The 15,458-nt window shown below is 40.3% G+C and overlaps 1 protein-coding gene across 3 annotated transcripts; it reads left to right on the top strand.

Annotated features, from left to right (window-relative positions):
• The first annotated feature begins 678 nt into the window (after positions 1-678).
• tut7 (terminal uridylyl transferase 7) lies at positions 679-14,035 on the top strand. Of its 3 annotated transcripts, none has more exons than XM_072387528.1 (29): positions 679-783; positions 2,027-2,468; positions 2,636-2,802; positions 2,934-3,050; positions 3,178-3,355; positions 3,516-3,604; positions 3,895-3,946; positions 4,058-4,127; positions 5,297-5,423; positions 5,535-5,654; positions 5,753-5,887; positions 7,120-7,297; positions 7,451-8,160; positions 8,242-8,392; positions 8,853-8,939; positions 9,112-9,212; positions 9,361-9,418; positions 9,710-9,813; positions 9,942-10,031; positions 10,158-10,271; positions 10,414-10,491; positions 10,563-10,740; positions 10,891-10,938; positions 11,056-11,147; positions 11,240-11,355; positions 11,439-11,629; positions 11,733-11,815; positions 11,919-11,985; positions 12,884-14,035. In XM_072387528.1, exons 2-29 carry the CDS (start codon positions 2,045-2,047, stop codon positions 12,940-12,942), a joined length of 3,984 nt encoding a protein of 1,327 aa, XP_072243629.1. In that variant the 5' UTR covers positions 679-783; positions 2,027-2,044; the 3' UTR covers positions 12,943-14,035. The 3 variants fall into 3 exon arrangements, with proteins under 3 accessions (XP_072243629.1, XP_072243627.1, XP_072243628.1); XM_072387526.1 differs by having other exon boundaries at positions 11,439-11,638; XM_072387527.1 differs by having other exon boundaries at positions 702-757; positions 11,439-11,638.
• Positions 14,036-15,458: the final 1,423 nt, after the last annotated feature.

Raw genomic sequence — 15,458 nt, 5'->3', positions numbered from 1 at the left:
AACAATCACTTATCCCACACTGGAATTAATTACCAAACCTCTAGCCATATGGCTTTAGAGTTGTTGTTTGGTGGTCTATTTAATGAAACATAGAAAAAAGGCTAAACAAACAATGTATCTTAAAATTATGGAGAAATAATTTGTCACTACATGTTCTGTATCCCGTTTGACACGCGTGTTAACTAAATTACTATGCCCCATTGAGTTTTTTAAGGTTTATATAAATTACTGTTAGTTGTGATACTTCTAATTCACAACAACATTAATGAAAAATTACATGTACAGTATGTTGAGTGTTCACATGTGCAATATGTGGCAGCTGCACTCAAAAACAAGTTTTACGTATGTGACGAATTATTATTGATGTGGATCATTATATGATCATTATTAACTTTGTTAATCATTGAACATATATCAGTACTAATTTACCCGATATGTGTTAATTTTATGAAATAAAAGATAAAATGAAAATAATAACAAAACAAATAAAAGCCAGGATAGAAAACTGTAGTTAACAATTGTTATGGTTTGAATCAGGGTCCATGGTTACGTCTCATAATATGATAGCACATTGTACTGTCAGAATGATTTGTCGTTATTGATTTTCTTACTAAAAACCAGAGGAACTAATCCTCTTTTTCGGCGGTAGGCGGAACTTTAACGCTGACGATTAGAAAACAGACATTCCGTACGTCACCTTTCAAACTCCAGTTTAAGACAAGAGATCATGCAAAGTCAGAGCTGAACAAGCCCTCAAGTATGTCCTGTGTGCATCTACAAAAGGTAATTCAGTGAGTTTGTGTATAGTTATCGTTGTCGTTTAACTAATGGTTAACTTAACCGTAGCTGCCGGATAAACAGCTCAACGAAAATATACCAAAGAAGCCGTAGAGCTAGCTGTGCAGCTAGTTGAGAACGCTCGGCGTCGTAGCTACAAGGCTAAACACTGGTAGCTAACATTAGCATTGCTATAAACTGTGTGGTGAGAGAGACTATAGTTAAATGCGGTGACTAACTCTGATTAGTTACAGATGTTTTAGCTGCATGAAGACATGCACCGTTAAGCAGAGAAAGTGGGATAAATAACGTTATTGGGAAATCAGCCTGCTGAAGCCTGTAAGCTAGCCTATGCTAACACCATGCTACTGAAAGCTACATACAGTCAGAGGGTTTACGTTACAGTTAACTACGTAACGTGATTCCGAGGGTGATTGGTAGCCGTAGTAAGCGGTGATTAAAAACAAAAATAAAAAAAAATGATAACATATTTTCATTCGTGATAAATGTGGCAACGTTTCACCCACGATCTATCAACATTGATGGCCTATAAAAGTCTGTTAACAATTAACATGGTCTATAGAAGCTATATTATGTTTTATGGAGATTGAAATACTAAAAATATAATCAGTTAACTGCATGATGAGCATAATAAAGCAATGGCAGAGTTCAAAATGGGGTCACATCTGTAGGTGCTGCAGCAGTCTGAATTATGTGACAAGTTGTGTACATTGTGGGCATTTAATTGTGAAAAGAAGAATGTTGAACAAGTTAATGGATGTAATGAACAACACTGCCCATCCTCTTCATAACATGATCAGTGTGAGGCTTCTTTAAGAACTCTTCATGATGAAAGATTAGTGATGGTTGTTTTAAAAGAAAAAGAGATCTACTGCAAGAATATAATTTTCCATTTGGGATGAATGGGTACCTTTTCCACTTCATTTAATTGAATTTGCAACAGGTTTCTTGTGTGTTTTGTGCTTTAAACATTTGAAAAAGCATTTTAGAAATCAAAGCAGCAGCATTTTAAAAAAAACAACTACATTTCAAAAGACACATCAAAGGAAGAAAAAAAATGTGTAATGCTGCGGAAGACACTGCAACATTACATAAATTCAATCACTTAATTTCATGAAATGTTAGAATGTAAGAAAAGTGTTTGTATTTTTGTTGTTGTTTAATGTTATGTTTTGCTTTTCGGGGCACCTGTACATAAAGACTACATTACCTGTCATTTGTCCTGTAGTTTTAGCAAAAGCGAAGCATGGAAAACTCTGGCAGGCCTTACAAGTCTAAGCAAGGCGGCTGGGAGAAGGGAGCAGCAGCAACAGACGTGCCAGAAAATTGGAAGATGCAGGATCAGGCTCGAGGACAGAACTTCCGTTCTGAAGGAAGTCAGCAAGGCAAGAAGAACCAGGGTGGCCCCTACAGGCCGAGCCCCAAGAGGGGAGGACTGGGACCCCTGAGCTACTCCCCAGGTGGCTTCAGAGGGGGTCACAGCCCTTCTCAGAGGGATGACCTCCGGTGGTTCTCAGGTCCTGAAAGCAGCGGTGGGAGTCGGGAGGAGAACTGGAGGGAGCGCATGCAGCAGCAGCAACACTGGAGGAGGAGCACCCCGGGAGAAGGTCCAAAAGAGGACCGAGAGGAGGGGAGGAGAGAGGCAACAGAAGACGGTGCTCATAAATCTGGTGAGGAATTGGAAAACAGGCTCTAGGGAATGAGCGAAAGACCATATCTTAGCTACAGGCTACCTTACGTGATTTTAGCTTTAGTCGCTCTGTAGGAACCGAACACCCTCCATCTATGACATGTACGCTTTACTGACTACAGACACGGTTATTTGCTCTTTTCAAAGGAAGGAGACGGAGAAACAGAAACAGAAAGAAAGCTTTTGCTGAAGACAACAGGAGCGTCATGATTGAAGAGTCCACGCTCTCAGTCAAAGAGCAGTGCAGCCTGCGGCAAGCAGAGAGACGAGCAGAGAAGCGGCTTAACAGGGAGGAGATCTATTGCCTGAGGAAGGTACTGGACCTTGAGTTTCTTGTTTCAATAACACAGAATTTTAAATATTTTTGAGGTACAAGGGAATTAAGAACATGTAAAGCAATAGGATTGTCCTTCTGACATTTGTGCTTTCCTTTTTTTATTTTCAGAAGTCCCACAGCAACCCTGGTGCACTTTACACCTGCGCTCTGTGTGATATTCTCCTGGAATCTCTGTCTGATGCTTATAGGCATATCAGAGACAAACGGCACAAGAAAAGGGCGCGGGTGAGAAATGCTCTTAAAATCCAAATTGCTCTTTATTTTATTACAATGGTAATTTGGTGCCGTTAGTCTGTCACTCTTTAAAAAAAAAAAGAAAAAAAGGTTTGCTTCTGTGTCTTTGTGTTCAAAGGAGAGACAAGAGCAGGAGATGCTGACTGAGATTCTGCCTCCTGGTCCAGAGCATAGCAGTGCAGTGACTGCTGCACTAGAGGCTGTTGTTCAGGAACATGGGATGAGCGACGAGGATGTGGAAAGAAGACAGTGTGTCGTCTCCATGATGCAGGACCTCCTTCTGTCCGTCCAGCCTGGTTAGACACACTCAGTTTGCAACTGAATCATTACCCGAGTGTATTCTGACAGTATAACCTCTTCACCCCGAACATGTTTCCCCCCCAATGCATGACATTGCTTCACTTTTCCGCACCTGATACCTTTCTGATAGATTTTCTTTCCCTCTCTCATCTATAGAGATAAGGCTCAGGCTATATGGATCATCTTGCACTAAATTTGGATTTAAGGATTCTGATGTCAACATTGACATTCAGTATCCACCTCACGTGAGTAGCTAAGTGTGAGTTTGATAGTGTTAATACCGTTTCATTACAGCGCTTCTTTGGATCTGTACGAATAAGTTGTTTGTGTTAGTTTTAGGAAAACCCCCCACACCTCCCAGGAGAATAGTTACAGGAAACAGTCATCAAATATGTTGACACTGTTGACCAGAAATATGATGTATTGAAGATGTTTTTTTTTTGTGGACATTGTGCTTATAGAACTTGCCACATTCATGTCTTTTTGATATTGTATTTATGTTGTATAAAGGGTTTGAAATGGAATGTATTCACAGATGCATCAGCCAGACGTCTTGTTGTTGGTTAAGGACAGCCTCTCTGTGAGCCGTGAGTCACATCTCTGTCATTCAGTCAAAAGATTATTTTGCATTAGGAAATCTCTCCGTGGTCGACTGTTGTGGAAGAGTCAAATTTGACATGTCTTCCCACTGTTTTCAGCTCTCTTCGTTAATCTGGAAGCTGATTTCCATGCCAGGGTGCCAGTGGTCATCTGCAAAGAGAAGAAGAGGTTGGTAACAGATGATGGATTATGTGTCTATCAAATTCAGTGATTTGAAGTAGCTTTGAAGTCTTAATCTTTGGGATTATTCGATTGTTATTGAAAACATCAGAAAACTTCAAAATGATTATCTGAAACTAAAAAAAAAACAACAGAAAATTTGACTGTGGATTAATATTAACCCCCAAAATCATTACTATTTAGAGATGTTTTTTGGCTGCAGGTAAATCAAATCTCTGTAAATCCAAGGGGATTATTGTCTATTCCTCAACACAGAACTGCTCCGCCGACTTCAAACTAGACATATTCCACTACCAGCCTCTAAGTGATGCCACAGTGTCTCAGATAGATTGAAGTCTGAGCTGTGTCCAAGACATTTCTAAAGCTTTGTTTTAGCGTTATACTTGGGATAATTGTCATGCTGAAAGCTGAACCTCCAGCCCAGTCTTCATTCTCAAAATGCCCTAAATGGTTTTCCCTCAAGACTGTATTTGGTAACATCCATCATTACTTCAGCATGATGCTGCCACCACCATGCTTCCCTGTGGGGATGGCATTCTCAAGGCAGTGAAGGGCTTTACACCAGACATGGTGTTTTACTTGATTTCACTCTCAACAGACAAGAATACGTCCTTGGACATGTTTTGGGGTGTCTCTTAGGAGCCTTTTGATGCGCTCCATATTTGCTTTCTTTGCCGTTTTTTTTCTCTCTATCTTTTCTTTTAAGCAATGTCTGTTTTGCTCTGATTAATGCCCACAAGGTTTGGCTGTGTGTTCTCTCTTGCCGAGTTTGATAAGGTGCCATGTTGTCCCGATCTTTTCAATAGTGGGTTAAAAAGTGTTTGTTTGGATATTCAGAGTTTGAAGTTTTACTTTATAACCCAGCCTTGTATTCACTTTGGAGGGTTTCTTGATGTTTATTGTGCTTCTTATTTGGAGCTGCATTTAACAAAATGTGTAGATACATATGACACGGTTTGTACAGGTGTTTATTTTTTGATATGTGAAGGTATTTGGCAGCACCAGATCCTAATTAAGGGCTTCAAAAGTTGGTTGTAATGCAAAACAGTTTGAAAATTGCTAAGATTGTGAATGCTTTTGTCTGGAGCTGTATATTACCACATGAACTACAGTAGCAAACTTCTTATGAAAACATCAACTGTCACTTGTGTCAACAGTGGGCTGATCTGCAAGGTGAGTGCAGGGAATGAGAACGCTTTCCAGACCACTTCCTACCTTTCTGCACTTGCCACAAGGGAGCCTCTTCTCCTCCCACTGGTTTTGGGCCTCAGACGTTGGGCTCGGGTATGTTTCCAGTTTAAACTTGTATATTAGACAAGCAGCTTATCAAAAAAGGCTGCAGTTTTTTTTCCTGGCAAACAAAAGTTTTTTGTCTCCACTTGTTTTTTGGTTTAGATCTGCGAGATTGACCGTCCAGAGGAAGGAGGGCTGCCGCCGTATGTCTTCGCCCTCATGGTTATCTTCTTCTTACAGAAACGCAGAGAGCCTCTCTTGCCCACGTACATGAACCAGGAGGTGTGTCTCTTTTCATCGTCTGCCTTGAATAAGGCCAAAGGAAAGTAAAAGTTTAGCCCATGCTACGGAGACTAATCTAACCACCTGATTGTCTTCAGATTAAAGTGTTTTCACTCAGCAAGCTGTCAGACTTCAGTCTCACACAGACAGAGGATGGATACTTACACTGGAGCTACACGCCTTCCTCCAAAGAATCATCACAGCCAGCAGCGGGCTCCTGTATAAAGGGGAAGGTAATCATTAAGACACAAGTATAGCTTCACTGTCAGTTCAGCTCTTCATTCCATCAACTTGATTGAATGATTTTGGTTTTTCTTTAAAATGGCTTAGCTTTTTCTAGATTAGGATGATTTTTCTTCCCCCACAGTTGAAACCAAGAATGAGTGCTGCGTCATAGCAAACATCTTAAGATTTATTATTGTCTGAATTAATGGTTGTGCAATGGAAACCAACCTACCTACAGGAAATGGTTCTTGTAGAAAAAAGAGTTTTGACATGTAATCAAGAAAAAAAAATCTGTTTGTTGAATCTTACAGAGAAAAGCTGTTAAGGGTGCTCTGATAGATGGGCGCTGATTGGCCAACATACGCCAGAAATAGTTGGGTCACTAAAAGAGCCGATCAGAAGCTCCACCAGAGTGAAGCCTGTTAGAAAGTGATACGAGCACTCAGAGCCGGAGTCACACACACACTGACCTGAGTAAATGATATAAACAAAAAAGAAGTACTTAAGATATTTCTCAACCTCTGCATGTCAGTGATGATAAGCACAAAGCTCTTATTTTTTATTGCATGGTTAAAACTGCAACTCACTGACATCTTTGAATCAGTGGGAAGCGGCACCATTGTGAGACTGTAAGAGACAAAGACACGGTGGCATGTAACAGTGAAAACGGTGACAAATGGTGCTGCGTTCAATATCACGACGGCACAACACGATGCGTTCGATGACATTACAGAACAGATACTGTTTTGTTTTACTATATATGCTCATTTCAAAGTAAATGCTTCTCTTTATGGTCGGGGGCTCCTGGCCCTTACAACAATAAAATTACACTAAACAAAATGGAAAAAAATCTGTATATAGTATATAAATCAGTATATATATTTTTTTAAATTTAATTTAATTTGATTGCCCAGTTTTGTAACTGTTGGCTAGGTGTGTTGTTCTTATGCAGCTTATATGCTAATTCATATTTCCTACAGTATGGCTTTTTCTATATAATCAGAGAACAACTGTATTTATTTTAAGCTCTAAAGCTGTTCTTAATAGCAGCTGTGGGAGTGATATGATGATAAATAACCTGCTGCCAAATCACAAAACCTTCTCATCTATTAATTTCATACTTGCAGAATGTTGTTAGAAATAGTATTTAACTTCTTAAATCTTTTTTTAAAAATTATCAGCTGATCCTGCTTCCAGCAATTGGAGATTGTGGCACATTTTTTTTTTTTTTGTCTTGCAGGTCCCGCTGGTGTTTCAGAACCCCAATCCACCAGTGGATGCGGGGCTCCTCTGGGTTGAAATGCTTCGCTTCTACTCGCTGGAGTTCATCTTGGCTGACAACGTCATCGGCGTCCGAACCAACGCTGTCCTCTCCAGAGAGATGAAAGACTGGCCAAAAAAACGCATCGCTGTTGAGGGTCAGAAGCTTTCTCCGTTGAATCGTTTTATTGAAAGAATTTAGTGAACACCCTCATGTTGTGATCCTTTTTGTGAAAATGGTCCCGATTACTCACAGATGGCTTGACTCTAATAAATGCTTCACTTTTCTTTCTTCTCTTTTTTTTCTTTAGACCCGTTTGCTGTGAAAAGAAATGTGGCTCGCACCGTGAACAGCCAGAAAATGTTTGACTATATCCTCCACTGCCTCAAATCCACATTCAAGTACTTTGCACTTCCTCTCAATACGTCGGCTGCGAGACTCAAAAACGAGGCCAAGCAGGGACCTATTGAAGGGGCAGACGCTAAGGCTTTCAGTGAAGAGATCACGGGTTTGTCGGATTTCGGTCGGCTCACCCTTCAGTCAAAACATTCAAGTCACCCGAACGCTTCAGAAAATGGTCCTGAGGACTCTGACTGCATTATTGAGGAAGAGGAGGAAGTCGAGGAATGCAGTGACTCGGATGAAGAGAGAGAGAAGGAAAAAGTGGACCTGGGAAAAAGCAGTCTCTCAGAGGATGAGGATGACGAGGAAGAGGAGGAAGAGCAAGATGTGGTCTCACATGACCGACGGCACTTGGACAGTTTTACCACAGAAGATGAGGAGATTTTCCAAGTTGATGAGATCTCAGGGGACGAGCTTTTGTCGGATGAGGAGGGCCCAGACTTGGACACACCTGGTTCAGTCAATGAGGAAGAGGAAGAAGAAGTGGAGTTTGCGCCTGTCCGGCTTTCACCTCCTCCTTCAGAGGATGCAGTTAAAGATGAAAGCCCAGAAAATGAAAACCAAAAAGAGAACAAGTTCCGATACAAGTTCACCAAGCAAGCTTTCACTAGGGGAAAGGTTAGTTTCACTCAGCTTGTTTTCATGTTCATAAATCACAAGCAAGCTTCGTGTTTACCGTTTTCTTTCCATGTCTCTCAGTCACACATGGTCGTGTGTAGCCTGTGCAAGCGTGATGGGCATTTAAAGAAAGACTGTCCAGAAGATTTCAAGAAAGTGGAGCTGGACCCGTTGCCACCAGTAACACCAGAGTTCCTCGGTATCCTGAACAAAGTGTGTGAGCAGTGCTACAGTAAGTAGTCTTTGTCATTGTAATTTGGGTCAAAGGTGACATTAATCATTATAAAATCATTATAAAATGCACCACTTACACAAGTTATTTGTTAGGTTTGCCAATTTTAGTCTTAGTGGATATTAAAAAGTTGAGACTGACTGAAAATGTAATGAAATTATGCAAATAAATAGGTTTAAGATAAACGTGAAGGCTTTTGATTATTTTATATGCCATAAACAGTAGGTTTAGTACGAGAAGTTTTTCCTTTTCTTATTCTAAGTCTGTTAATGAGGCTCACTGTTCAACAAACTCTTAATTGTTCCCTCTAAACTGTTGTGATTGCTAGTTTTAACGTGATGAATGCCACCTGTTCGTTTTACACGCTTTTATTTGTGAAATAAATATGTGAAAAAGAAATACATAAACATATTTAATCCTCTTAAATCCTTTGTTCTTTTTGTTCATTTCCCTTTTTCAGGTGACTTTGCCCCGGATGAGCTGGAAGTCGGTGTAAGAGAGCACATCCTTAAAGACCTGCAGACCTTTGTCAGACGACAGTTTGCCGGTGAAGTAATCAACCTTGTTTATCGTTGACTTTATTTCATAAGACATGTAAGTAATTTGATGAACTGCCTGATCTTTGATGAGGCGGCCACGGGGCGGCTGATGGTGGTCCTCTTCCGACAGAGAACGGCTAAGACTAAGGAGAGTATTGACACTTTGTTTTTGCTGCGCAGGGGCTCGGCTGCAGCTGTTTGGCTCGTCCAAAAATGGCTTCGGCTTCAGGCAAAGTGACCTAGACATCTGTATGGTGCTGGAGGGGAAAGAAACCACAGCTGTGAGTGATTGATTTCTTTTTTAAATATTTTTTTAATTGTTTTTGTACATAATTTCATTCCAGTGAATGTAATGAAATGGATTTATCTGTTGCATGACTTTGAATATTCAACCTGATTATTATTATTATTATTTTTCCCCTCTCGCAGGATATCGACTGCATCATTATCATTGAAAGCCTGGCGAGGTTGCTGAAGAAACACCCAGGTACATCATGGCCGACCTGTCTGTTAGGACCAACATCTTCTTGCTTTTAGATCAGTTTTACATCAAATTGCAATGACTAATGTATTTTAACGGAACAAATTTCTCATTATTACCGTTCTATATTTTTTATATTTACTTGAAAATGATTGTTTAAATAGATATTTTTGTATTGAGCGCTGTTTTTGCAACAGACACGGTTAGTCTCTCTGACTACAATAACCACATTCATGGGAAGTTAACCATAATCGGTTCACTGAAGGGATATGATGTTAAAGCCGTCTCTCTTATCAGGTCTGAAGAACATCCTACCCATCACTACAGCTAAAGTACCCATCGTTAAGTTCTACCATGTTCACACTGGCTTGGAGGGAGACATCAGCCTCTACAACACGCTGGTAGGGCTCCTTCCTCCCTTTTTCATGTGCACTCTATTCCACTTGGAATATAAAGAAACGCACATTTGAAAATTGCTTCTGAGTGACCGTTGTTGCTTATGCTTTAAGGAAAACGTTTTTCTCTCCAGGCCCTGCATAATACACATCTACTAGCTTCATACGCTGCTATTGACCGAAGAGTGAAGCTCCTCTGCTACGTCATGAAGGTTTTTGCCAAGGTGATAACGCTCTGCACTCTCACAGCCAAGGCATCGTTGTAAACTATTGGCAGTATGTTGTGTTGCTCGTTATTACTGTATTGGCATCATGAATGTATAGACATTTTTGTTTTCCTCCCATTACAGATGTGTGATATTGGGGATGCATCACGTGGCAGCCTCTCGTCCTACGCTTACACTCTGATGGTGCTGTTCTTTCTTCAGCAGAGGAACCCACCGGTTATCCCTGTCCTCCAAGAGGTACTGTTGGCGTGTCTATGAAACGTTCCAGCAGACTTTAAAGACTTAATTTATCATGCCGTTTATCGCTGTCATTTCAAATGGCACGTTAAGTTACAATGTTCGGATTCAAATATTACAAGTGGCTTTAATGTTGCCGCAGATCTACGATGGGAAGAAGAAGCCGGAAGTCTTGGTCGATGGCTGGAACGTGTACTTCTTTGATGATTTAAAAACACTAGTGAGTACTATATTTCAAATAAATGCGTCACAAATGTCTCGTATTTCACCATCGTCCTCTTCCACCTGCAGCCCAGTCGTTGGGCGCATTATGGGCAGAACGCCGAGACGGTGGGGGAGCTGTGGCTGGGCCTGCTCCGCTTCTACACCGAGGACTTTGACTTCAAGGAGCACGTTGTGTGCATCCGACAGCATGCCCGTCTCACCACATTCAACAAGCAGTGGACGTCCAAATACATCGTCATTGAAGGTCGGCTTGAGTGACACAAACTGGCTCAATAAAAGCAATGATAATAAATATATTTTCACGATGACATATCTGACATTAAGTGTCATGATCAGTCAGTATTGTTACACTGTCTGCTGAAGTTATCTTGCCATCTGTTCTCTGTCATCACAGATCCGTTTGACCTGAATCATAATTTGGGTGCTGGTCTGTCCAGGAAAAGTATGATTATTTCTTTCTTTCTGTTTTTTTCTCAACTTGTTCTTTTCTTTCTTAATTTTCAAGTCTTTGCAAAGCTTTTACTGTCCTCTCATATGACCTTTTTTCCCTTAAAAATAGTGACTAACTTCATCATGAAGGCGTTCATTAATGGAAGAACAGTGTTTGGCACGCCGGTCAAAGTTTTGCCTCCAGTGTATCCCAGTCATATGGTGAGTATTTGCTTTCACTTTCACTATTTATCTTTTTAATTGTATTTTTATTATCTCTCACTGACATCGGCATTTGCCTGCATTTGTCGCAGGAGTATTTCTTTGACCCCGAAGTTCTCACCGAGGGGGAAGTGGCTCCCAATGATCGCTGCTGCCGCATCTGTGGCAAGATCGGCCACTTCATGAAAGACTGTCCCATGCGTAGGAAGTGCGTGGAAGAAAGATTTGTCAGCGTTGCTTACTTTGACTGCTGGGATGTCATGTGACAAACAATATGGGTTTTTGTGACAGGGCCAGGCACAGACGAGATTCAGAGAAAAGGCCAGAGCACCTGCGAGACAAAATGGATGCAGCGGAGGAAGCCAGAGATCAGGTCAGACACAGGAGTGAACACTGGGAGAAAAGAGATGCACTGGAGATGCGTTGCTGTTACTTGTGTGGATCAAGTGCCCACATCAAGAAGGACTGTCAGCTTTACAGAGGTTTACTCCGTTTCCTTTTTATATTTGTGAATAAACACTGACGATGGACAGAAGACTCGGTACTCACTTGTTACTGTATTAATCTTTATTTGTAATTTGGCAGGTAATGTGAAGATGGAAAGGATGGAAAACTTTTCCTCCTCCCCCTCAGCCCACTTTAGAAATTTGAGAGAAAAGGAGAAACAGGTATGTTTTTACTGGATCTATTATATATATACATATATATATATATCTACACACACTGTCTGCACTGCCACACCTGTGCACCAATGATCCTACTTTTTTTCAGGGTTTGCCTTTACAAGAAGAAAAGAAGAGAAAAAAGCAGCAAAATGTGATATTAAGTCCACAAGCAGGTATTTGAATTCAAAATTCTTTTTTTCTTCAATTGGAGAAAAGCCTGCCACTCAAATGTATGACAAGTAATGGATTTAAATGGAATATTTGTCTTTAATGGGATATTTTAAAGACTCCCACTCACCTATCAGGAAAAGTCTTTCTGTTCAGTTAAGGGAGATATCCATTCTAAAGAATGCCTCCACACTCGGTAGATGCATCCATAAGTTTAGAATAATTACAGTGGAGGCCAGTCAAATCCCTTGTTTAATTATGTGTAAAATATTGTGACTTGTTGTCACTACAATTCCACGGGTCAGGCTTGTCCACTGTGGTGAAGCATCGCCATCAAAGTATATCTGACACTGGATAGAGTGAAAAGATGGAGTGCTTCTAACTTTCTCTGTAGGAGAGGTGGTTGTACATGTATGTAAAGCCAAAAGTTCTGCAGAGATTTTTTTTTTTTGTCTATTGACGCTGCAGTTATAAAAATCAGGATTTTATTGGAGCAGAGAGACAGTCTGGAAATGACTTCAATAGAAATAGAATAGAAATATTTCGATAGAAATATGTTTAAAATTGTATGGACAATTAGTCTTTTATCTATTTTTTTGTGTTCTGCGTAAATTAACTCCTTTTAGAGCTGATGAGGAGAGCGAATAAGAACATGGCATTTTTGCACCAACCTCAGGCTCATCTGCCTTTCTCTGGACTCTGGAACGCAAGCTTGCTGACATTTTACCTAACGTGTGGCATTTTGGTTCTGCTTATTGTTTTCTACACAGCCATTTGTAACCTGATTTCTTTTTCGGGCCAATAAAGCAGCAGAAATAAAGTAATTGTCAGTTTTATCTGGCATGAGACAGCGTGTCCTATTTTTCCGTTAAATGTTGACATTTGTTTCCTGGTGTGTCTCAGGTAGTTTAGCCTGCAGAAATATGGGTCGGCCTGCTCACAGGAAGAGCCCCGTGGAATGAGCAGCAGCAGTGGATGCAGACCGCAAGATTCTACTGTTGTCCACGCAGGCAGCACCCCAAAGTCTGGAAAACCTTAAATCTGAGTGGTACTGCTGGGCCAGTGGGAGCCTCCTAAAAGCCAAAGCCTGGACACCTTGACTTGAAGCCAAATAGGGCCTTTTTATGTGTGTGGTGTGCCCCCTCCCAAAGTTTTCCTTTTCAAAGGAGCTTTTTAAAGCTTTTCATTTTAACAAGACAAGTCATTATGCATGCATCTGATGTCTTTGTTTACCTACTGAGCCGGTCAGGTTTTATTTTAAAAGAGAGGGAGGGGGAAAAAAAGTATTGCATAGCAGTCCAAGTCATGGTGGATTTAAATAGCTTAAAGATTTGACAAAGTTTGGGGGGGGTTAAAAAATTCAAACTCAAGTTCTGTTGATTACTGAAAGCTTGATCTCTGTAAGGAATTTTTTTAAGACAATATGATTTGTATTGGTCTTCTATCTGATGCCAACTCTTTGACACAGTAAAGTCACAACAGTCCTTGCAGTTAGGTTACGACCTGGTGCTTCTTAACAGTGTTGCAGTAAACGAACACGTTGCCTGAAGCTTAAGGTCACATGGAATCGGTGAGATCAGAGCCATTTTTAACTAAACTGAAAAGACATAGTTCACTTGTTTATCATTTTCCCAGAGTTGTTAAAGTGTCGCTTTGGGTTTAGCAAAATATACAGTGAACATTTGAATGACAGTGTGCCTTTTGTCAAGGCCAGGATGTTTTTCCTTTTTCTTTTTTAGTGAATTTATAGCAACTCCGTTTTTAATTTGTCCTCTGCATTGCCGTCGATCAGTTTATTTCCCCTTCTCTCTTGAAAACAGTGCATGTTTTGTTGAGAAAGTGTCCTGATGCTAAATACCTCCCTTCAAATAATTCTGTTTTAATTTGAGACTGCTGGTCCAATCCATGTTTTATTGCTGAACACCGCTTCTCGGCTGCGTGAACAGAAGGACACAGTTGCACTTCCTCTGCTGACTCCATTAGTCTCCACATGTAAGGGAAACATAATGTGCAAATGCACAGATGAAGATTAAAAGATTTCGTGCTTACACTCGATGGTGAGATTTTCCGGCCGATGGCTTACACTGGTACCACCACTGCACACACGTAAAAAACCTGTACCTATCTTTTCATTCTGTTATAATGGTGCCACAGATTGGTAGCTGCACTGTGAGGGTCCATGCCCTCGAACTATGTTGCTGCTTGTTGTGTCTCAAAGACCCGCTTTTCATTCAACTTTAAATATGGACTGTCTGCCTTTATTGTTTTGCTAACGTTTTAGCATTTTATAACAATAAAAAAAAAAAAGAAATCGTTGTAATTATTGTAATCGACTTTTCATTTTAAAGCAGGTTTGTTTTAATGCCAGCCTTATTGTATTTCTTTTGATGGACTCATATGTTTTAGTTGGGGATTAAAGAACCCCATCCTGTCCAGTGAGGTTGGCTTGCGATCCATTTTGTGTCTCAAAAAAAAAAAAAAGAATTAAACTGAAGTTTAATCTCAGTGTTGAGTATTTACTTGATGTATAGCTGTTGAGCCATTTATGCATATTCATAAAATGCTAAAATTTATTTGCATAAAATCAACTGGTGTTGCCCAACATATTGGACAGGTGGAACTCTGCACATTATAACTTATTTTGAACGTTTCTCTATTTAAGAAAATATTTATTACCATTTTTGTAGCTTGTAAAAGCTACCATGCCCCTACTTTACAGAAAACTACATTCAGAGACAGTCGACGGAGACATTTTTGGCATATTCGAGTAAATATAATAAATATGGGCCGCAGTGCAGATTAGTTTGTTTTATTTAATACGATCCCAGGAAAATTCGTGTGCCACATGAAATGTTGCAGAAAGATGCTTGAAATCTTAAAATGGATTATGGTGTTTCCTCCTCAGCGTTCCTCCTCTTCAAACCTCGAGGGCAGGGCACGCTCACTTACATCTCGTCCACGACACTGCTGTCCTCAGAAAGCCATAGAGGAAGAGCGCCCAGAGATTTTAAAACCTCCTGTACATGTTCGGGGAATGGGTCAATAGACTCTAGTTTGCTTCAAGTCAAAACCCTTCTAATTTAAAAAGTTAGGTCCAGTAACAAAGCTTTGTGTTATTTTATTTAAGAAAGGTTCAGATCAATTTTACAGAAGATAATCGTAACACGAGTTTCATATTTGTTATGTTTCTATTGTCTGTGCTCTCACTGTCAGGAAGTGCAGGAGGGCGGGAGAGGGGGGGGCACATGGGTCTCATTGGGGACACAGAGTTCCATAAACACTTGGAGCTAAGAGGTCGTTCATTTGGTTAGTTGTCGAAATATAAGTGTGACAAGATATTCTTAAATAATTAATTAAATTATTGTACTTACCGCAAGATAATTCAAGCGGAGAAACATGATTCGTGTTAGGTACTTGCACGTGTGACGTAAGTGAGATTACAAACAGGTTATGTAACAACGTGTTTCTAGATCTTTAC

Source organism: Leuresthes tenuis, unplaced genomic scaffold (assembly GCF_036924035.1).
Source record: "Leuresthes tenuis unplaced genomic scaffold, fLeuTen1.0.hap1 SCAF_6, whole genome shotgun sequence".
In the NCBI taxonomy this organism is placed as follows: Eukaryota; Metazoa; Chordata; class Actinopteri; order Atheriniformes; family Atherinopsidae; genus Leuresthes; species Leuresthes tenuis.
Note: the sequence above shows the minus strand (reverse complement) of the source record. Positions and strands in the feature narration are given on the sequence as shown.